The sequence below is a fragment of the Mytilus edulis genome, chromosome 12 (assembly GCF_963676685.1).
Source record: "Mytilus edulis chromosome 12, xbMytEdul2.2, whole genome shotgun sequence".
NCBI classification, from domain to species: Eukaryota; Metazoa; Mollusca; class Bivalvia; order Mytilida; family Mytilidae; genus Mytilus; species Mytilus edulis.
Window position 1 is genome coordinate 40,835,393 of NC_092355.1, and position 25,176 is coordinate 40,860,568.

The 25,176-nt window shown below is 35.0% G+C and overlaps 2 protein-coding genes across 2 annotated transcripts in view; one reads left to right on the plus strand and one right to left on the minus strand.

The window, feature by feature from the left end:
* Nucleotides 1–10,130, plus strand: part of LOC139498477 (17-beta-hydroxysteroid dehydrogenase 13-like) — a 46,945-nt gene extending 36,815 nt beyond the window's left edge. The window contains exon 6 of the mRNA XM_071286866.1: nt 9,973–10,130. Within this exon, the coding sequence (XP_071142967.1) occupies nt 9,973–10,054 (82 nt within the window). The 3' untranslated portion in view covers nt 10,055–10,130. The remainder of the gene's footprint in view (nt 1–9,972) is intronic.
* A 4,158-nt stretch (nt 10,131–14,288) lies between these two features.
* LOC139498478 (uncharacterized) lies at nt 14,289–24,508 on the minus strand. The gene is made up of 3 exons (XM_071286867.1): nt 24,376–24,508; nt 21,678–22,013; nt 14,289–16,441 (listed from the first exon to the last, which is right to left on the minus strand). Exons 2-3 carry the CDS (start codon nt 22,006–22,008, stop codon nt 14,490–14,492), a joined length of 2,283 nt encoding a protein of 760 aa, XP_071142968.1. The 5' UTR covers nt 22,009–22,013; nt 24,376–24,508; the 3' UTR covers nt 14,289–14,489.
* Between the last annotated feature and the right edge of the window lie 668 nt (nt 24,509–25,176).

Genomic DNA, 25,176 nt, shown 5'->3' on the forward strand with positions numbered 1-25,176 from the left:
CTTCTTTGGGCAGCTCTGATCTTGGCTGCCTTGTGGTTGACGCAACACTCTTTGTTGGTTTTCAGAACTTCCTTGCTATAAACGTGGTTTAAGCACATGTAGCCTTGGATCAGCAGTAAGTTGAGTTCTCTCTCCCGCTGTTCACCAATGTTTGAAATGTGCAGCGGGTATACTTCACTATCATCTATTCTAAATCAAGGGTTAATCTACCCTTCTCAAGGGTTTCAAGCAAGTCCGTGGTTGAAGGGAAAATCTGGTTTCCCGAGTGAAAGTATCCCACGTTCTCATCATCCATCTTACCTGTTTGGTTAATCTTCACAGTGCAGCATCACATTGACTTGTTATCCTTTCAATGCCCAATCGTCTATAAGTTCCACCCTTGACATCTGAGAGACCTCAAGGAAGGTCTGCACCTCCATGTCAATAATAGTGGTCATCTTTCAGGTAGTAAATACATCTTTAAAGGCTTTCTTCAGTGGATGTACCTCAATTTTATCCCCAATGATTTCCTATCTTCTCTGATCTGTTCCTGTAACTTATCCAGTAGTCGATCTTTCGACATCCTGCTAACCTCTATCAACTCATGCTGTTTGGCTTGGGTGATAATATCCTTCCTAGTATAGGGTTGGAACAACGCTAAAAAATGTTGGTCTTCGTTCCGATCAACTGATCCAACTGATCCTTCCTCATCCGGGAGTACCATCGGCGGTGGTTCATTTTGGCAATACCACTCAGGGCTTTGACGTTTTCAACAACTAATTCCAGCTATTAATAGTTATTGGATCGATGTCTTAATCTTTATAACAATCCAAAATAAAATCAATTTGTTTCACCCAAAACCAATATCCACGATTAAACGGTTTTTAGACCCAGCTTTTGATCTTTCGATCCTATCGTCCATATCAAAAAATATAAAATTCGTGGTAATCATACCCGATGCGCCTGTTTTTTTTTTCATCCCATAGCTCACAATTTGCCGAGCTTAATCGGTCTCTCTCTTTGTCAAGACGGTGGTCAGCTGCTTGTTTAATCTCTCACAACCCCAAGTGGGGATATGGTTAGCCCTTTCCAACATAAGGTTATAATTTATGCCTACCTATTAACTAAATGTCTGCTTAGTAATACAAAGATTGAGAGATTAGATGGCTATCACCATTGCCCTGTGCCCTTTGTCCTAAAATTCTGATAATGATTAGCAGAAAAGTGACAATATAAGCCCTCAATATATATATCGAATATGACAATATTCTGGGAAATCCTTCTAATACAACCTTCATATATACAGAGTCTATGATTTAATTAAATTTTATAGACATTGAAAGACCAGGGGGGTCTCAACCTCATTTAAGCGGTCTCGAGTAGGTTTTCGCTATATATTTTGAATATCCAACTGGCAATTTGGGCGCTCCGTAAACATAGAAGACAGGAAGTGTACCCAAAGTCCTTTTAGTCACGTTTGTATCTACCTATTGACTAAATGTCTGTTAAATATTAGAAAGATTGAGAGATCAGGGGGCTCTCACCATCACCCTGTGCCCTTTGTCCTAAAATTTGAACATTTTTTGACTGAAAAGTGACAATCTTAGCCCTCCGTAGATATTGAAGATGACGTTTTTCTGGAAACTCCATCTAATACAATCTTTATATATACAGAGTCAATGATTTGGTTGAATTTTAGGGACATTGAAAGACCAGGGGGGTCTCAACCTCATTTAAGCGGTCTCGGGTAGGTTTTCGCTATATATTTTGAATATCCAACTGGCACTTTGGGCGCTCCGTAAACATAGAAGACAGGAAGTGTACCCAAAGTCCTTTTAGTCACGTTTGTATCTACCTATTGACTAAATGTCTGTTAAATATTAGAAAGATTGAGAGATCAGGGGGCTCTCACCATCACCCTGTGCCCTTTGTCCTAAAATTTGGACATTTTTTGACTGAAAAGTGACAATCTTAGCCCTCCGTAGATATTGAAGATGACGTTTTTCTGGATACTCCATCTAATACAATCTTTATATATACAGAGTCAATGATTTGGTTGAATTTTAGGGACATTGAAAGACCAGGGGGGTCTCAACCTCATTTAAGCGGTCTCGGGTAGGTGTTCGCTATATATTTTGAATATCCAACTGGCACTTTGGGCGCTCCGTAAACATAGAAGACAGGAAGTGTACCCAAAGTCCTTTTAGTCACGTTTGTATCTACCTATTGACTAAATGTCTGTTAAATATTAGAAAGATTGAGAGATCAGGGGGCTCTCACCATCACCCTGTGCCCTTTGTCCTAAAATTTGGACATTTTTTGACTGAAAAGTGACAATCTTAGCCCTCCGTAGATATTGAAGATGACGTTTTTCTGGAAACTCCATCTAATACAATCTTTATATATACAGAGTCAATGATTTGGTTGAATTTTAGGGACATTGAAAGACCAGGGGGGTCTCAACCTCATTTAAGCGGTCTCGGGTAGGTTTTCGCTATATATTTTGAATATCCAACTGGCACTTTGGGCGCTCCGTAAACATAGAAGACAGGAAGTGTACCCAAAGTCCTTTTAGTCACGTTTGTATCTACCTATTGACTAAATGTCTGTTAAATATTAGAAAGATTGAGAGATCAGGGGGCTCTCACCATCACCTTGTGCCCTTTGTCCTAAAATTTGGACATTTTTTGACTGAAAAGTGACAATCTTAGCCCTCCGTAGATATTGAAGATGACGTTTTTCTGGAAACTCCATCTAATGCAATCTTTATATATACAGAGTCAATGATTTGGTTGAATTTTAGGGACATTGAAAGACCAGGGGGGTCTCAACCTCATTTAAGCGGTCTCGGGTAGGTTTTCGCTATATATTTTGAATATCCAACTGGCACTTTGGGCGCTCCGTAAACATAGAAGACAGGAAGTATACCCAAAGTCCTTTTAGTCACGTTTGTATCTACCTATTGACTAAATGTCTGTTAAATATTAGAAAGATTGAGAGATCAGGGGGCTCTCACCATCACCTTGTGCCCTTTGTCCTAAAATTTGGACATTTTTTGACTGAAAAGTGACAATCTTAGCCCTCCGTAGATATTGAAGATGACGTTTTTCTGGAAACTCCATCTAATGCAATCTTTATATATACAGAGTCAATGATTTGGTTGAATTTTAGGGACATTGAAAGACCAGGGGGGTCTCAACCTCATTTAAGCGGTCTCGGGTAGGTTTTCGCTATATATTTTGAATATCCAACTGGCACTTTGGGCGCTCCGTAAACATAGAAGACAGGAAGTGTACCCAAAGTCCTTTAAGTCACGTTTGTATCTACCTATTGACTAAATGTCTGTTAAATATTAGAAAGATTGAGAGATCAGGGGGCTCTCACCATCACCCTGTGCCCTTTGTCCTAAAATTTGGACATTTTTTGACTGAAAAGTGACAATCTTAGCCCTCCGTAGATATTGAAGATGACGTTTTTCTGGATACTCCATCTAATACAATCTTTATATATACAGAGTCAATGATTTGGTTGAATTTTAGGGACATTGAAAGACCAGGGGGGTCTCAACCTCATTTAAGCGGTCTCGGGTAGGTGTTCGCTATATATTTTGAATATCCAACTGGCACTTTGGGCGCTCCGTAAACATAGAAGACAGTAAGTGTACCCAAAGTCCTTTTAGTCACGTTTGTATCTACCTATTGACTAAATGTCTGTTAAATATTAGAAAGATTGAGAGATCAGGGGGCTCTCACCATCACCCTGTGCCCTTTGTCCTAAAATTTGGACATTTTTTGACTGAAAAGTGACAATCTTAGCCCTCCGTAGATATTGAAGATGACGTTTTTCTGGAAACTCCATCTAATACAATCTTTATATATACAGAGTCAATGATTTGGTTGAATTTTAGGGACATTGAAAGACCAGGGGGGTCTCAACCTCATTTAAGCGGTCTCGGGTAGGTTTTCGCTATATATTTTGAATATCCAACTGGCACTTTGGGCGCTCCGTAAACATAGAAGACAGGAAGTGTACCCAAAGTCCTTTAAGTCACGTTTGTATCTACCTATTGACTAAATGTCTGTTAAATATTAGAAAGATTGAGAGATCAGGGGGCTCTCACCATCACCCTGTGCCCTTTGTCCTAAAATTTGGACATTTTTTGACTGAAAAGTGACAATCTTAGCCCTCCGTAGATATTGAAGATGACGTTTTTCTAGATACTCCATCTAATACAATCTTTATATATACAGAGTCAATGATTTGGTTGAATTTTAGGGACATTGAAAGACCAGGGGGGTCTCAACCTCATTTAAGCGGTCTCGGGTAGGTTTTCGCTATATATTTTGAATATCCAACTGGCACTTTGGGCGCTCCGTAAACATAGAAGACAGGAAGTGTACCCAAAGTCCTTTTAGTCACGTTTGTATCTACCTATTGACTAAATGTCTGTTAAATATTAGAAAGATTGAGAGATCAGGGGGCTCTCACCATCACCCTATGCCCTTTGTCCTAAAATTTGGTCATTTTTTGACTGAAAAGTGACAATCTTAGCCCTCCGTAGATATTGAAGATGACGTTTTTCTGGATACTCCATCTAATACAATCTTTATATATACAGAGTCAATGATTTGGTTGAATTTTAGGGACATTGAAAGACCAGGGGGGTCTCAACCTCATTTAAGCGGTCTCGGGTAGGTTTTCGCTATATATTTTGAATATCCAACTGGCACTTTGGGCGCTCCGTAAACATAGAAGACAGGAAGTGTACCCAAAGTCATTTTAGTCACGTTTGTATCTACCTATTGACTAAATGTCTATTAAAAAAGTAGAAAGATTGAGAGATCAGGGGGCTCTCACCATCACCCTGTGCCCTTTGTCCTAAAATTTGGACATTTTTTGACTGAAAAGTGACAATCTTAGCCCTCCGTAGATATTGAAGATGAAGTTTTTCTGGATACTCCATCTAATACAATCTTTATATATACAGAGTCAATGATTTGGTTGAATTTTAGGGACATTGAAAGACCAGGGGGGGGTCTCAACCTCATTTAAGCGGTCTCGGGTAGGTTTTCGCTATATATTTTGAATATCCAACTGGCACTTTGGGCGCTCCGTAAACATAGAAGACAGGAAATGTACCCAAAGTCCTTTAAGTCACGTTTGTATCTACCTATTGACTAAATGTCTGTTAAATATTAGAAAGATTGAGAGATCAGGGGGCTCTCACCATCACCCTGTGCCCTTTGTCTTAAAATTTGGTCATTTTTTGACTGAAAAGTGACAATCTTAGCCCTCCGTAGATATTGAAGATGACGTTTTTCTGGATACTCCATCTAATACAATCTTTATATATACAGAGTCAATGATTTGGTTGAATTTTAGGGACATTGAAAGACCAGGGGGGTCTCAACCTCATTTAAGCGGTCTCGGGTAGGTTTTCGCTATATATTTTGAATATCCAACTGGCACTTTGGGCGCTCCGTAAACATAGAAGACAGGAAGTGTACCCAAAGTCCTTTTAGTCACGTTTGTATCTACCTATTGACTAAATGTCTGTTAAATATTAGAAAGATTGAGAGATCAGAGGGCTCTCACCATCACCCTGTGCCCTTTGTCCTAAAATTTGGACATTTTTTGACTGAAAAGTGACAATCTTAGCCCTCCGTAGATATTGAAGATGACGTTTTTCTGGATACTCCATCTAATACAATCTTTATATATACAGAGTCAATGATTTGGTTGAATTTTAGGGACATTGAAAGACCAGGGAGGTCTCAACCTCATTTAAGCGGTCTCGGGTAGGTTTTCGCTATATATTTTGAATATCCAACTGGCACTTTGGGCGCTCCGTAAACATAGAAGACAGGAAGTGTACCCAAAGTCCTTTTAGTCACGTTTGTATCTACCTATTGACTAAATGTCTGTTAAATATTAGAAAGATTGAGAGATCAGGGGGCTCTCACCATCACCCTGTGCCCTTTGTCTTAAAATTTTGTCATTTTTTGACTGAAAAGTGACAATCTTAGCCCTCCGTAGATATTGAAGATGACGTTTTTCTGGATACTCCATCTAATACAATCTTTATATATACAGAGTCAATGATTTGGTTGAATTTTAGGGACATTGAAAGACCAGGGGGGTCTCAACCTCATTTAAGCGGTCTCGGGTAGGTTTTCGCTATATATTTTGAATATCCAACTGGCACTTTGGGCGCTCCGTAAACATAGAAGACAGGAAGTGTACCCAAAGTCCTTTTAGTCACGTTTGTATCTACCTATTGACTAAATGTCTGTTAAATATTAGAAAGATTGAGAGATCAGGGGGCTCTCACCATCACCCTGTGCCCTTTGTCCTAAAATTTGGACATTTTTTGACTGAAAAGTGACAATCTTAGCCCTCCGTAGATATTGAAGATGACGTTTTTCTGGAAACTCCATCTAATACAATCTTTATATATACAGAGTCAATGATTTGGTTGAATTTTAGGGACATTGAAAGACCAGGGGGGTCTCAACCTCATTTAAGCGGTCTCGGGTAGGTTTTCGCTATATATTTTGAATATCCAACTGGCACTTTGGGCGCTCCGTAAACATAGAAGACAGGAAGTGTACCCAAAGTCCTTTAAGTCACGTTTGTATCTACCTATTGACTAAATGTCTGTTAAATATTAGAAAGATTGAGAGATCAGGGGGCTCTCACCATCACCCTGTGCCCTTTGTCCTAAAATTTGGACATTTTTTGACTGAAAAGTGACAATCTTAGCCCTCCGTAGATATTGAAGATGACGTTTTTCTAGATACTCCATCTAATACAATCTTTATATATACAGAGTCAATGATTTGGTTGAATTTTAGGGACATTGAAAGACCAGGGGGGTCTCAACCTCATTTAAGCGGTCTCGGGTAGGTTTTCGCTATATATTTTGAATATCCAACTGGCACTTTGGGCGCTCCGTAAACATAGAAGACAGGAAGTGTACCCAAAGTCCTTTAAGTCACGTTTGTATCTACCTATTGACTAAATGTCTGTTAAATATTAGAAAGATTGAGAGATCAGGGGGCTCTCACCATCACCCTGTGCCCTTTGTCCTAAAATTTGGACATTTTTTGACTGAAAAGTGACAATCTTAGCCCTCCGTAGATATTGAAGATGACGTTTTTCTAGATACTCCATCTAATACAATCTTTATATATACAGAGTCAATGATTTGGTTGAATTTTAGGGACATTGAAAGACCAGGGGGGTCTCAACCTCATTTAAGCGGTCTCGGGTAGGTTTTCGCTATATATTTTGAATATCCAACTGGCACTTTGGGCGCTCCGTAAACATAGAAGACAGGAAGTGTACCCAAAGTCCTTTTAGTCACGTTTGTATCTACCTATTGACTAAATGTCTGTTAAATATTAGAAAGATTGAGAGATCAGGGGGCTCTCACCATCACCCTGTGCCCTTTGTCCTAAAATTTGGACATTTTTTGACTGAAAAGTGACAATCTTAGCCCTCCGTAGATATTGAAGATGACGTTTTTCTGGAAACTCCATCTAATACAATCTTTATATATACAGAGTCAATGATTTGGTTGAATTTTAGGGACATTGAAAGACCAGGGGGGTCTCAACCTCATTTAAGCGGTCTCGGGTAGGTTTTCGCTATATATTTTGAATATCCAACTGGCACTTTGGGCGCTCCGTAAACATAGAAGACAGGAAGTGTACCCAAAGTCCTTTAAGTCACGTTTGTATCTACCTATTGACTAAATGTCTGTTAAATATTAGAAAGATTGAGAGATCAGGGGGCTCTCACCATCACCCTGTGCCCTTTGTCCTAAAATTTGGACATTTTTTGACTGAAAAGTGACAATCTTAGCCCTCCGTAGATATTGAAGATGACGTTTTTCTAGATACTCCATCTAATACAATCTTTATATATACAGAGTCAATGATTTGGTTGAATTTTAGGGACATTGAAAGACCAGGGGGGTCTCAACCTCATTTAAGCGGTCTCGGGTAGGTTTTCGCTATATATTTTGAATATCCAACTGGCACTTTGGGCGCTCCGTAAACATAGAAGACAGGAAGTGTACCCAAAGTCCTTTAAGTCACGTTTGTATCTACCTATTGACTAAATGTCTGTTAAATATTAGAAAGATTGAGAGATCAGGGGGCTCTCACCATCACCCTGTGCCCTTTGTCCTAAAATTTGGACATTTTTTGACTGAAAAGTGACAATCTTAGCCCTCCGTAGATATTGAAGATGACGTTTTTCTAGATACTCCATCTAATACAATCTTTATATATACAGAGTCAATGATTTGGTTGAATTTTAGGGACATTGAAAGACCAGGGGGGTCTCAACCTCATTTAAGCGGTCTCGGGTAGGTTTTCGCTATATATTTTGAATATCCAACTGGCACTTTGGGCGCTCCGTAAACATAGAAGACAGGAAGTGTACCCAAAGTCCTTTAAGTCACGTTTGTATCTACCTATTGACTAAATGTCTGTTAAATATTAGAAAGATTGAGAGATCAGGGGGCTCTCACCATCACCCTGTGCCCTTTGTCCTAAAATTTGGACATTTTTTGACTGAAAAGTGACAATCTTAGCCCTCCGTAGATATTGAAGATGACGTTTTTCTAGATACTCCATCTAATACAATCTTTATATATACAGAGTCAATGATTTGGTTGAATTTTAGGGACATTGAAAGACCAGGGGGGTCTCAACCTCATTTAAGCGGTCTCGGGTAGGTTTTCGCTATATATTTTGAATATCCAACTGGCACTTTGGGCGCTCCGTAAACATAGAAGACAGGAAGTGTACCCAAAGTCCTTTTAGTCACGTTTGTATCTACCTATTGACTAAATGTCTGTTAAATATTAGAAAGATTGAGAGATCAGGGGGCTCTCACCATCACCCTGTGCCCTTTGTCCTAAAATTTGGACATTTTTTGACTGAAATTTTTTTTTTTTGGCTTTCCATATATATTTCTATTTATAGTTAAAAATATTTCTAGAGTTATTGGTTTTTCTTTTTGTCGTAAGAAACATTATACACAAAAGAACATCTTTGAAGTCGTTTTAATGACAAAACTCTATATTACATACAGACAAATAAGTCGCACGGAAAAGGGTTTATATTCGAGGACAACGAGAAATTGCGACAGCTTGAAAAGGTCATTTAATGATTCCTACGTATCTTCTCAGTCCTTTTGACTATGAAAATCGTGCTTTTTAAAATTTCAAGTATTTAATTTCTTATGATTTTTCACTAAATTTTGAATATCAAACTGGCTGCGAGCAGCCGGTTGGATATTGAATATCGAATAACGAATAACGAACCGGCTGCTAACTTCACATACATGCTTAAACAGATATGATATGCTTACAAAGATTGACCTATTGTCATGATAGGTGCATACTTCTACCATTCTACGTCATTTTGCCTGATGGGAATTTGTGTCATTGGCAAATACACCACATCTTCCTTTTTTATATGACTTTTTTATATGAAAATAAATTTTAATATAAGACAAGAAAAAAATAACAAAATCAAACATACTAGACACATCGAATACAATGTAATAAGTAGACAACGCAAACTTTTTTATGTTAACAAACGAGACAAAATATTAGAACATTCATAAACAATCAAATACACATTATTAAAAGATAAAATTAAGTTTTGGTTTTGTAACCCGCAATAAAAGACGTAGTTCTGAGATACAGATACAAATGAGACATGCTCTGTGACATTTACATTTTTATTGATTTGCTTGATATCCATTTATAAACCTTTCATATGGACCTAGTCCAAAAGGTCAACTGTTGTTCGATTCTATTTAAAAATAACTCATTGAGGATGCCGCTTCAGTTTCAGTACCAATTTAATTTATGCGAACCGACTCGGATGTTCAATCGATAATTTAAATTAACAAAAAATTGTGTGAACACATTATTTTCATTGTATCTTTTAACTTTTTATATTGAAATTTTAGGTTCTTTCCACTCAAGTTTTTTAGATGGTTGAAAGAATTTGGAGAACTAGGCATCGTCCCACAGTATGATCCGAATACATAAATTATAAAATAAGATTTTTGACTGTTTTACATGTTTCAATGTATCAGTGCTATAATATAAAAAATTTAAGTGTTAACGTGTATTAGTTACTATCTTTTTTAACAATTGCTGTGATGTCCGCTTATTCATCCCCAATTGCTTTTTTTTTAATGAAATCACTACATAAATTTGACTAAATGCATCATTTTACTGAACCAACACTTATCCATTGTATCTCCTTTAAATAATTTCCAACTATCTTGTACGACATAAACAATGTAGGTTTTTCTTTCTTAAAGTACACCATTGAATAAATAATCATTAGATTGTTAATATGTACAACGCTCAGTGACAAATATTTCATATAAATTCAGGACGACATAAACAATGTAGGTTTTTCTTTCTTAAAGTACACCATTGAATAAATAATCATTAGATTGTTAATATGTACAACGCTCAGTGACAAATATTTCATATAAATTCAGGACGAGAATAAATTAACCAATAAACCAATTTAACGCTTAAACTCCGACTAACTGTGGCTGCGTATGTAATCTTCCACGCGCATATTTTCCTTCACAGAGCCAAACATACTTACCTGTCAGCGCGACTCTAACGATGGAACAGGATAAACTAGGGTGACTTTAATTTTTATCCCAAACCAGGTCAGATCCACAATTTTCTATACAATTGAACGGAATTCTGTGAAGTTAAGAAATCCAATACCAACAAGGAAAGTCCTCCGATTTGCTTTGCTGTTCAATGCAATGTTCAATGAAGAAATGAAGGACTTATGATTCGCCAAAATTCAATCCTTGTCAAATGATATGTTTTTGTATGTTAGATTACCTGATTGCTAATTTATTCCTAATTCTTTTTAAAAGACACTCGTAGTAGTATGATGTACATATAAAAACAAAACTCATAGATCGAAAATAAACAAACAACGCCATGGCTAAAACATATAAAGACAAACAGACAAATAATAGTGCTCAAGACACAACATGGAAAACTAAAGACTTAGCAACACGAACCCCACCAAACACTGAGGATAACCTCAGTTGTTTCGGAAGGGTAAACAGATCCTGCTCAACATGTGGCACCCGTCGTGTTGTAACTGTACGCGTACGATACAATAGGAATAGCCTGATTTTGAAACTAAGTGAAATTTTAGATGTTACCTCTTTGTGATGTTGAACGTTGCTGATGTTGATTGCATCAATTCCTTTATTAGTAATCTGATCAGGAAGGAATTTTCTATTTTCCTCATGTGTAGGTTCCAATCTTACTTGTTAACTAGAGGCTCTTAAGAGCCTGTGTCGCTCACCTTGGTCTATGTGCATATTAAACAAATTAAACAGATGGATTCATGACAAAATTGCGTTTTGGTGATTGTGATGTGTTTGTAGATCTTTATGTACTAAAATTCTTGCTCATTACCATTTTCTCTATCTATAATAAACTTGGTCCTTTCGTTACAGAGAAAATATTTTGTAAAAATTTACAAAAATTTACCAAATAAATGAAAATTGTTAAAACTTGACTATAAAGGGTAATAACTCCTTAAGGGGTCAACTGACCATTTTGGTCATGTTGACTTATTTGTAGATCTTACTTTGCTTAACATTATTACTGTTTACAGTTTATCTCTTTCTATAATAGTATTCAAGATAATAACCAAAAATGGCAAACTTTCTTTCAAAATTACCAATTGGGGGACCGCAACCCAACAACCAGTTGTCCAATTCAACTGAAAATTTCAGGGCAGATAGATATTAACTTGATAAACAATTTAAATGCTTGTCAGGTTTGCTTTAAATGCTTTGGTTTTAAAGTTATAAGCCAAAATCTACATTTTTCAATGTTCTTTTTTTTAGACATGGCGGCCATCTTGGTTGGTTGGCCGGGTCACCGGACACATTTTTTAAACAAGATACCCCAATGCTGATTATGGCAAAGTTTGGTTAAATTTGACCCAGTAGTTTCAGAGGAGAAGATTTTTGTAAAAGTTAACAGACGACGGACGACGGACGCAAAGTGATGAGAAAAGCTCACTTGGCCCTTCGGGCAAGGTGAGCTAAAAAGGGCATTTTTAGAATTTAACAGGCAGTGGAAAAAGAAAAATGCTAATGTAATGTAACACTACCGGAAGATGAAGAAGGTCATTAAAACTCTTAGGGGGCTATCAAGATTGGGAAGACTTTTTTACATTATAGACCGATGGCAATGTTTTGCTTATGACTAAATTTGTGTCCTAAATCAGTATTAAATAAGCTCTTTACATTTACATTACTGCAAGCTGGACTTGACAAAATCCCTCCTCTTTTGATGTTTTCAATGCAACCAATGTGGTATTGCAGTACCTAGTTTCCTTATCCCAGAACGGATTTTTTTGTGTAGTGCTATTGGTGTGGTGATAAATGTTCTCGGTGATGCGTAGATAATGAAGGAGCATGGTCAGGTTGATTAAAATGATTGTAAAGAACCCTGAATTGATTGTCTTAATTATCAGGCCTGTGTTGCTTTGTCCTTTTACGCAAAATTTATCTAGTTTCATCCACAAAAAGTAGTCCACCCAAAGTGCTTTCAATTCTTTGAACGACATTGTCTCTGGAACAGTCCAGAGACTAAAATATTGCTAAATAGTTATCAAAAGTACCAGGATTATAATTTTATACGCCAGACGCGCGTTTCGTCTTCATAAGACTCATCAGTGACGCTCAGATCAAAATGGTTAAAAAGCCAAACAAATACAAAGTTGAAGAGCATTGAGGACCCAAAATTCCAAAAAGTTGTGCCAAATACGGCTAAGGTAATCTACTACTGGGGTAAGAAAATCCTTAGTTTTTCGAAAAATTCAAAGTTTTGTAAACAGAAAATTTATAAATGACCATATAATTGATATTCATGTCAACACCGAAGTGCTGACTACTGGGCTGGTGATACCCTCGGGGACGAAACGTCCACCAGCAGTGGCATCGACCCAGTGGTGTAAATAGTTATCAAAAGTACCAGGATTATAATTTTATACGCCAGACGCGCGTTTCGTCTTCATAAGACTCATCAGTGACGCTCAGATCAAAATGGTTAAAAAGCCAAACAAATACAAAGTTGAAGAGCATTGAGGACCCAAAATTCCAAAAAGTTGTGCCAAATACGGCTAAGGTAATCTACTCCTGGGGTAAGAAAATCCTTAGTTTTTCGAAAAATTCAAAGTTTTGTAAACAGAAAATTTATAAAATGACCATATAATTGATATTCATGTCAACACCGAAGTGCTGACTACTGGGCTGGTGATACCCTCGGGGACGAAACGTCCACCAGCAGTGGCATCGACCCAGTGGTGTAAATAGTTATCAAAAGTACCAGGATTATAATTTTATACGCCAGACGCGCGTTTCGTCTTCATAAGACTCATCAGTGACGCTCAGATTAAAATGGTTAAAAAGCCAAACAAATACAAAGTTGGAAGCATTGAGGACCCAAAATTCCAAAAAGTTGTGCCAAATACGGCTAAAGTAAATGTTTTTCTGTATCTATTGAAGATGTCAATATTTCTCTTTTTTCACGAATAGCACTTACTGACATTATAATTCAGTACTTTTTGGTACCTCAGAACTGCTCCCACACTTTTATACATAAGAAATGCCTGTTTCAAGTCATGAATATGACAGTTGTCAAATAAGAGAGGCGAAAGATACCAGAGGGACAGTCAAACTAATAGATCGAAAATAAACTGACAATGGCATGACTAAAAATCCATTCGATTGATGTGTTTAAGCTTTTGATTTTGCCATTTGATTAGGGACTTTCCGTTTTGAATTTTCCTCGGAGTTTAGTATTTTGTGATTTTACTTTTTACACAAGTTGTGAACAATATGAGTCAAGGGTGACTTCATCTTTTTGCAGGAATTTAAAGTGCAATTATTATATGAAAATACTTCTTATTTCAGTACTGTTTTGGTCACAGTGGAACCCTTCGATAGTTCAAACAAAAAGTGCTGTTTAGTGATCATGAATCAGATCTTATCCAAGCAATGTCATGCAATTTGTTGATTTTATGTTAGTTTGATATAAAAGTTACAATATGATGTTTATCTAAATTATCGTACTTATCAAGAAAAGAAACTAACATTACAAAAAGATATCTTTAAAATAATCATCTCGTGTCATTTTTTCCTGAACGAGTTTTATCTTTTGTTTTCCATGAAATTTATTAAATCATCGACAAACAAATGTTCACAGCAGAAACATAGAAACCTATTTGTGTTTTATTTTATAATTTCATTTTGCTAAAGGAAATTTCAGTACATAATGAAGCTAAAGCAAGGTAACACCTCTATAATATAATTTAAGATGCCTCCTTTAAGAACGAACACATATTGGCTGTATATCTTTATCTGCTGAAACAATATAACATAGCAATTGCATGAGTTTTTAATGCTAAACGTTTATATTAAATCTCAAAAAGCTTTGATTTCCTTATTTTGGCTGTAGGACATACATAATAAGGACATTGTATAGCCAAGTCATACCACTGATAGGCTGCCTCCTTATTACCGGAAATCTCACAACATACACCAAGTAGTGTAATTGATTCAGAAAATCCAACTTGTGACATGAAATATTTGTTTTTAACCGTTAAATATAAATTATGTAATGCCTCTTGTCTGTTGGAAATACCAGAAAGATGATGATAACATAGAAATCTTAGACAGTGAGACAAAACAACAGGCGGTATTGTAAAAATGGGATCATTAACCTCTAGCCGTAGTTCTTCTGGTATTAATGACGAGTGCTGTAAGTAGGAAACGGTATCAACAATGGACATTTTTATCCTTTCAATTAATGTCAATGTGGAATGTACATTTTTACTGTTGTAATATTTTTTTTCACGATGATTGCGTAATAGTCTCATATCCGGTATGCATCTTGACAGAACATAATCTGTCAGTCTCAGTGTAACATTGTATTGCCCTATTACGTAATAAAATGACGCGTATAACAACCAGCCGGACACAGCATCAGTATTGATGCCGTCTTGTAAATGTCTATGATAACGTTCATGTATGTTGTACATACTATCTCTTGTATTGGGAGACGGTAGAAGTTGTGCTATAAATTGATTGATTTCAGCATAATAATATTTACATACATCAATAATAAACGTAGAAGATTCAGACTTTATGAAAGAGTCAGCTAATTCAAGACCTTTTAAACAACTTGGAATTTCTGTTGGTGCCGATGTCGACCCACCAAGCTTGTAAAATAGAAATTCTAACTTAACCGACGAAGATTCACTATTTGTACTTGATATGCGGTGATTTGCATTATCAAGCTGAAATAAATTCACTATTAATCCATTAATCCCTCCATACTTTATACTCTCAAGTACACACAGTAGTATCTTATTGTTACTTTTATTGATCTTTTGTAGGAACATATTATGTTCAGGAATAAAATAGTTCGGACAGTAGCAAATGTTTACCCATGATATCAATTTATCAAGACAGAGAGAAAAACAAAAATACAATTTCGATAATTGAAATGTGTCGATATCCTGCTCCTCCGAGACCCAGAATAAAGCCGTCTTTAGAAAGTAGGAACACAGTAAATCTTTAACATTATCGTTTCTGTTAACGACATGCTTTAATGTTAATTTGAGTAGACCGTAACATAGCAGTTGAGTGAAATTAAACGAATGTACAAGCATTTTTTCTGCTACAGAGAAGGACACTCTCCATAAAAAGTCATCTTTTGATCTATTCTTAGGTCCTATAGGTACCATCAAACATCCGTAATCTATGATCCTGTCAATAACGATATTAGGGGGCCATTGACGTCGATGACGGTATGCCCATGGAATTGCGTTATGAGGTAGATATTTACTCCGTAGGCAGAATGCATAATCTATTGTCTGATCTTGATCTGATAAACATGGACCGTGTGTAAAGACTGTCATTTTCGGAATCGATTGCTTATTCATTTCAACAAAGTGATTAACTCTAAGGTACAACCTATTACCAGCAAAAGGTACAAAGAAGGATCCATCTTTCTTTTCGGTTACCAGTCGGAGTCTAGTGAATCCAGGATTATCATTATCAGTCTCCATAACAAAGGTAGTATGATGTATTGGGTGTTTGATACTCCTTACATATTGTACTATGTCTGCTTCTTCCATTTTGTTTATGCACATAATATCTATGTCACTTCCGGGTAAATTCAGTCCTTCCGCCAAACTTCCACTTGATATTTTTATTTGATGAGTCGAAAATTCATTTTCGATTTTATCACTGATGATAAATAATCGTTGTCTAGTTCTTATATCGATTTCAGTACCAACTCTTTCTACTAGGTGTTCGTATAAGTATTTCTCCTTCGGTTTGTTTTCGAGCCAAAGCAAGTGATCTGTAAAAAGTAATTGTTTAAGAAATAATTCATGGCAGCCGTAGATTTGTTTTCATTTAACCATGGGTTGGGCATTTATATTCGATTATTTTACCCTGAGCGTTGGCGAGGGGTAAAATACGAATATAGATGCCCAACCCATGGTTAAATGAAAAGTAGATATACTGTGATTATACTGGTTGACGATAATAGGTAGTCATATTAGAATTTTTCTTTATCTATCATAAAACCGTATAATGACGTGCGAACAAAGAGAGTCATCTGTCCGATATTTATTTATAATAATCGTTATGATTAGTACGGTTTATCGCTTTTATAAGATAAACCAATTTAATTAAAGAGAAATGATTGTTGCCTCATTCGGATCCGGTTCTTGTTTCCCGCCAATCAACGTCACATGACTCGTCAGCATTACATTGCACTAGCCAATCTTGTAGATATGTAAAAGTTGAAAAAAATGCAATCGTAAAATATCTTTGACATCCGCATATCCTATTCTAATATTTTGAAATGAAACTATCGTAGAGACGAGACAATTCTCCAAGAAAGGATTTTCATTTGCAAGGGTCAGCAAACGACGATATTAAAAGGTAAACCGAACGGTCACCACACGATCCAATGCCATCAACCGAGTCATCAACACGAGGAACACATCCAGCTTCTTTCGACATGTTTATGTTTGTGAGATTATTAGAACAATTTAATAATGTATCTTCGCCATAAAAGTTATACAATGCTCGAATGACAGGGACAGCTTCCAATTTGTCAGTGGCTCATTGACCGGTGATCAATTTAATGGCAGAACAAAATCTTCACACCAGGAGCCCCCGTTTAGAATTCCACACAGCACAAGATGCACTTGTAAGGAAAACACGATGTAAAAGAAAGAAAAACCACTGATCCAAAGAATTCACTACCTGTTTCCAGCGGTTTGCAGATTTCGTCAAGCTTTAACCTCGGTATGTTGAATTTATATATATATATAAAAAAAAAAAAAAAAAAAAAAAAAAAAAAGTTGATGTTTTGTGGTGTATAATTATTCTAATTGATATTTATCTCATTAGGAATAAGATTATCTGATGGTGATAAGATAAGATTACTGAAAGGATTATTTATTATTATAATTTGATGTCATATATTTAATTCGTGGCCTTTTTTACATGTCTGCTTTAATGTACATAAACTATATAACCATGCAGTCGTTTTGAAGACGCACCTAGCGCTATTACACACAAGATACACACGAGGGCAATAAGTGCAAATTCCTCATCTTTATTTACTTTATAGATTCTACCACTATTATACACAATTTTACACTATGTGTTAGATGGCTCAGCTGACGTGTAATAGATGAAATACACTATACGAGAGTTAGAAGAGAAATTTTGTGGCGGATGACGCGATAGCTTTAGATTAAATCCATCAGAGTCGATGGCTTAGATTAAAATATTTACAAGTGGAAATCCTTTGAACATGTACAGTCTTAAATATTTCCTAAACTGTTTGATACACTTAAAACGGCATTACTATATAAAAAAAAAAAAAAAAAAAAAAAAAAAAAAAAAAAAAAAAAAAAAAAAAAAAAAAAAAAATTTACATAAATTATGCCTACTGTTTTCTCGTTTGACTTGTTTAACATTTTTCTTTTTGGTTTTTAATTACTCTTTAATGCAGTATCATGGGCTCTGCTCATTGTTGAATGCAGTACAATGACTTCGTTTAATGCAGTATGGGCACTGCTCATTGTTGTAGGCAGAAAAGTGACTAAATGTTATTAATGCGACTTGGGCTCTGCTCATTGTTGACGGCAGTACACTGACTTATTGATATTAATGCAGTATATGGGCCCTGCTCATAAATGAAGGCAGAAAAGTGACTAATTATAGTTAATGTGGCATGGGCTCTGCTCATAAATAAAGGCAGAAAAGAGACTACTAATAATTATAGTTAATGTGGCATGGGCTCTGCTCATTGTTGAAGGCAGTAAAATGACTTTTTGTTATTATTTTATTTGCCGTTTGTTCTACTGCGAAGAGTTGTCTAATTGAATCATACCAATTCTATTTACACGAGGGAGCTTCTCAGTTACATGTATATATTTATACTTTTCAATTTGCGTTTATTTTCTTGTTAGCTTGCTTGTTTTAATTTTTGCATGTTTGCCTAGCTATTTACATTATGCATGTGTTCCTGTTGTAAAATATGCTTATATTAAATTTGATATTTGATTTTGATATGAAATATCACGTCAGTTGAACTTGTGAGAGATTTGCAGAGCTCTTGTTTACGTTGTTGAATCCTACATACCAAGCCCAACCCTAAATTTTCTGACTTGCGTAAATATAGTTCATATAGTGATACAAGCAAATATAGTTATACAAGCAATAGTCTGTATAGGTTTCAAATAGCTTACTTATGCTCATGAACAGGACAATTAGTTTACCAACAAGTCAACTTAGAGAAAATAAGAGAATTATGTGCACTATTCACACAATTATCAAATTACTTTATAACTCACGAAGCAGTAGACAGAGCATGGTACACAACATCCTCTATACTTTGAAGTGCGATAATGTTATTGTATATATACACATGATACATGTACATGTATTGTTTAGATTATTTTTGATTGTCTTATCTAACTCAGATATGTGAACATTGATGTTTTAATACGTTTGTATTTTACTATCATATTTATTTTACATGTCGGCACGAACTATGGGCTTCCCCACATCTATTTTTTAGAAACAAAACAAATATGCGGTATATAAGTTACTGTTAAGGACTTTTACAAACGAACACGCATATTATCCAGATGGGAAACTCGATGAATTTTTAAATTTATTTCAAATACTCTTGATCTATTTCCTTCTATCAAAGGGAACATTTAGCATTCTTATCTAGAAGCTGATGGACACAATCTTTTTAATTCTAGTCGGAATAAATCAACTATCCATTACTTAAAGTAATACCATGGAATTTTACTCTAGCACCTCGTTCTTTTAGGTCACAAAATATATTCGACGCAAAACTATTCAAGATAGAACTTTCCAAAAACATGTATTCGAATTTTTAAGTACTACTAGGAATGCATGGGGTAGCCAATTTAGTACAGGAAACGCCTAGTTCTTTTAGGTCTCAAAATATATTCGACGTAAAACTATTCAAGTTTGAACTTTCCAAAAAAGCGGCACATACTGCTTAGCTGTATCCGAATTTTAAGTACTACTAGGAATGCATGTGATTGCCAATTTTAGTCATGTTAGTACAGGATATGTGGTACTTTCTATGTATTGATTGATATGATTTTTTTTTTTTTTTTTTTTTTTTTTTTTTTGTACGTTCTACTCCCTTGGTTTCTAAAATATTGGTCACGTTACTTGTTTAAAATTAATATATAGATTAGCCTATACAAATGTACACGACTTTGAAGGAGTGCCTAGGATAGCACTTATTATATATACAGGTAATGTATTTTCGTAAACTTTGTAGAGGATTATAAAATTGAAAATGGAAAACTAATATTAGTGCATATTACAGATTAACAAAGCAATTGAGTAGATTCATGGCATACCACCATCTTGCATTGTACTTTTGCAGTGACCAATCAATCTAGTTATTACCCAAATCTCCGAATGTATACACAGATGTTCAGTTTTATTGATTATACTGTTTATTTTTATGAAGAAACTTCCTGATTTATCGAATTATATCTCTTAGAAATATTTAACAAGTTCCAAACATATGTGCTTTAGAATACATTTTGTTCAACTAAGCCGGTTAAGGCGAGATAACTCTTTTAGTAAACCCATTGGTAATTCATGATCGGTTTATCAGTGGATGTATTACTGCTAAAACAATGCGTTTTATGATGATAAATATATATATATATAACATGGATAATACAACGAAAGAAGTGATATCTTCAAAAACAGCACCTTTATAACAAAGCTATTACAAAAGGAAAAATATGATTGTCTAAGATTCAAACATATTAACAAAGAATAATGCCTTCTTAGCTAGTTCACCTAAATGGACCTTTATGTTGTAGGAAAAGGGGGGGGGGGGCGGATTCTGGTGAGTGTGTATAGACACACTCAAGTGGCAAGATTAAGGGGTTATGATCGTTTCCCGTAATTGTACGTCGGATCATATTAGGTTTTTACTTTCCTGCGGTACCGCAGGAAGTTCTGTTGAGACCATCTCATGTCTACCCTGAGTGGCCGGTTCTGAATTGGTACCAGTTCGAGCTTGACTGTTAATGATACATAGTATGGCCTATGTATTCAGTGTTTTATAATATAAAAAATGTTAATCTTTACTCCCCTGAAACCAGGGGGTGATGCGAATAAGACCCGACGTATTTGGGGATCATAACCCTCGTTCTCTTTAGAATTTAACCTGGAGGAACTTGAGCATCCATTGCTACCAATGGTGCACAGATTTGTCAGTTAAAACTAGCATGTCGGCATTCTGTAATCATGTCAGACCTCGTCATTCTAAGTGAACTGTGGCCGTTATTTCCACAATAGCTATTTGTTTGTTATGTTTTTGCCTAAAAATGGATTCTGTGATTAAAGCGTTAATATTGAGTAGTATGTAGGCAAATTGTATGTCTATTCTAGTATATTTTAAGACAGTTATGACAATTTGCAATCAATGGAACAATAATAAATGCTGACTTATTAAAAACACAATGTTTATTTTACCAGTAGTCCTATATAGACCTGGTTGTATATTTGCTTTAAAATCTTGGGTTTAAGCGCGTCTTTAGAAAACCAATTGAGACGCACTTAGTTTACATATTCATGACTAATGACTAATATATATTAAACTGCAATCTTTATAAGTTAATACTGAATTATTTTGTATTGCACGTAATAAAGTACGATCGACGTATACATTTCAAAAATCTTATACGTAACACTATTTTTATAATTTAGTATTGTTCTACTACCAAAACCTTTTCACGAGGGTCTGAATGGGTACATTTTCAACTACTTATTTTATTTTTTTCGTCTCTCTCTTTCGTTTTATCATTGTAATGTCTGTTTGAAGATTCCCTTTGTGCTATTGTGTTTTCTGTTTGTCTATGTTTGGTGGAATAAGATTTAAATCATAATATGTTTCCACCTCGTAATATCATTTTTCATTTAAATTAAACCAAACTCTAGACTAGTAAACACCGGCATGTCATGCACTTGATTTTAAGAAGTTAACATTACACACTAGATACCTTTATTACAGTCTGTACAGTTCTGTAAGTAATCCAGATATTCATTTGAAGATTTATCAGGATATCTAAGGTTCAGTATCCACTGCTGTTGTGTTGTCCTTCTTTCTAAGCAAGCTTTATACATTCGTTCAAACTGTCTTATTGTCAGTCCAGAAACGTCATTTGAGATTTTCATCCCGCCATCAAAAGATTGGTAAATTAAGGGTGTAAATCTACGCCTTCCACGATACGGAAAACGTTTCACACCGTATATTTCCCAAAACGAAATTTTCCTCATTCCAAATAAATTGCCATCGTCATTATTGTCCTTGTTGATGGAGTGTCCATTCATGATGCCTGTAAGAAAGATATGATTAAGTACATTTTAACTCTAGACTAATTTCGTATGAAATGAATTCCAAGTTCCATATAACTGTTTGATATATAAAATAATATGCTGACTATCAGTTGATATATAATCAGTCAAAATGTAAAACTTGGTTTCTAAGGGAGGAGGTATGATAAGAAGTAAAATCACAAAATACTGAACTCCGCGGAAAATTCATAACGGAAAGTTCCTAATCAAATGGCAAAATTCAAACCCCAATCATATCAATCGAATGGATAACAAACTGTCATATTACTGACTTGGTACAGGCATTTTCTTATGTAGAAATTGGTGGACTAAACCTGGTTTTATAACCTCCCTCTTGTATGACAGTCATAATAAGGACACTGCATTGTCCCCTTTAACTCAAAAATAAAAAAGTATTTAAATCTATCACAAACATATTTTTCAGGTGTTTATAAGACATTAGTCTGTGACATTAGTATTATTTTTATACTTTGTACTACATGTTATAATTAAGGCTTCGAACTTCTTAAATGTAATGCAGAACAGCAAAAACTGTCAAATTAACCACATTTTTTATCTTGTTATTAATATAATATTAATATTATAGAACAGCAGCTTTACACAAGAAAATATTTTGCTACAACGTCACTATGACATCCGATATGACCTTTCTACACTACAGTGTCCAGATTATATTTGTTTACCAATTAAATTAACAATAAATAACTTAAGATTTCTATTTTTCAATTTAAGGGGGCTCCTGGGTATAAATGAAATTTTTTTTCTAATATAGGATTTCGCTATATTTTTTCATAAATGAACTTTATCATATACTTAAAAGAAAAATGAAATAAAAAAATGGGGTCACCGTTCATTTAAGCTAAAATCTGCCTCTGGCAGAAGCATACATTTTTGTTAATGTCCTTTTTTTCTGTTGAACTAATAGGAGAAAAAAAGGAAATATCGAAATAAAAAAATAACCTAATATAAGAAATCGCTTAAATTTTACAATTATTTAGTTTATGTACAGCTTATTTGAAAACAATAATAAAAAATATAGGTCACCGATGAGTTAAAAAAGATATTTCAAATTTAAGGCAAAAAAAATGGCATTTTTGCACCAAAGGGAGATAATTTGGAGCTTTTTCAGTTTTTAAAGTCATCTTAGGCCAAACCAAATCATTTTTTGGGGTTGTTTTTTGTACCATATCATAAAGTAACAACTAGTAGTGTAATAAATAAAATTTGTAATGAAAAAATAAAGGTTTAATTTTTTGCTAAAATTTTTGTACCCACGAGCCACCTTAAGGTGTAAAATAGCATTTTTTTTTATCAATCCTCCTCCTTTTAGTTACAATTTCCGTTAGTTACATTTCATATATCTGATGTAAAATGTTAGGAACTAAGTTGACAGTCGTGTATCTATTATATTAATACCGAGGTTTAGAAAAAAAAGTTGCATTTATCATTGTGATTTGTTCTTTATCCCACTCCCTCCCCCCAAAAAATAAATCAAAACAATTACAATTTCGATGATCACATGGAAGTATATGTCATGTCTTATAAATAAAGACAGTAGTAGTTTACCAATGCTTAAGTTTCGTATATCAATTAAGCAGAGACTTACAAATGTAACAAACAAACCCTGGGGAAATCCGGGTACCACAACAAGGTAAGCGTCTACTACAATGTTAGTGTTTCTATTACTCGATTTATGTCACTTAACTTGGCGGAGTTTAACCGGTTCGCTCACAATAAACCAGTCCATCTATAGATAGGTGTTTTAGGATGAAAGCATCAATCAAGTGTCCAGTCATTCGTTTGTAAATTTCCTTCGATGACACTGATAGGTGATTATAAATCAATAATAATTATAACGGCAATCATCCTTATCACACACATCATCAAATAGACTGTCTTAATGCAAAATAATTACATTAGATGTATGTTTCATTATTATATTTTATTCTGATTGGCTAACTGTACATCACGTGTTATTCCGTAAGCAGTTGCACTGCTCAATACAACTTTTCACTCATGATAACACGTGCTCCAACAATAAAGTGCACAGGTGAATTAAATAATAAAATAAATAAAATTCGTGTTTTCATGATCATAGCTAAACAATGTAATTATAAGTATTGAATGCTTCTTTTTGTAACTTTATAGGGTTGTAAAAGCGTTGATCGTGCGTACATTTTTAGAATGAAGCGCTTTCGCGCTTCATACAAAATGTACTTCGGTCAACGCTTTTACACCCCAATAAATTTACAAAAAGAAGCATTCAATTTTTAATTAAAACGTAAGCTCCGCCTGATCAGTAGAAATAACATTGGTAATATATACAGATGTATTATCTCTTACCTTTTTCACTGGACCGCTTGATCGGTGGAACACTTCTTGTCTCACAATGTTACTTAAAATGATCAAAAGTAGGATTTTATAGAAGCTGAAACAAAGAGAAAAAAACTTCCTGATGAAAACAGTGCAAATATTTGTCATGCGGATATTAGATTGTGATCGTTTTAAATTAAGGATGGAACGAAGGTCACTGTTTATTAAAAGTTATGTACTTACAAGGAAATCAAAACATAACGTTCACGAATCATAAAACTGTCTATATTCTTGTTGTCTAATACATACAATTCTCAGTAGTCAAATGATAACTATCATACATTTATTTGATTTTGCCATTTGATTAGGGACTTTCCGTTTTTGATTTTAATCGGAGTTAAGTATTTTTGTGATTTTACTTTTTACGTATTTATTATCGTTTGATATTTGATACGTAAAATGCAAATGGACATGTAATAACATCATGATTCTTCTCAGCGTGAATTGTTACATAAAATTGATAAATTTAATGTGTTCTATATTTCCTCTTTTTCTTGAAAAGCACATACCGTATGTTTATATCCCATGAGTGAGATTTTACGCAAATTGTAACAATTAAGTAAACTTTTGATGACAATCACTAAAAGTGTTGATATTTTATGAAAATCATGCACTGACATCCTTCATTTTGTACTTGTTATACCTCGATATGGATTGTTACACACGAAGTTGTAGATATTGAAGTTTAAAATTTCTGTATGTTTTGTCAATGTATAGTTCAACTGTCAATATCTCCCTTTTTCCCTCATTGAAACCATGTTCTGACTTTTA

Coding starts and splice junctions, on each gene's coding strand:
- LOC139498478 (XM_071286867.1), bottom strand. CDS start 22,008: ATGAATGGACACTCCATCAACAAGGACAATAATGACGATGGCAATTTA. Junction 16,442..21,677: donor CTGTACAGACTGTAATAAAG/GTATCTAGTGTG, acceptor TACTTTTTACAG/ATCACTTGCTTTGGCTCGAA.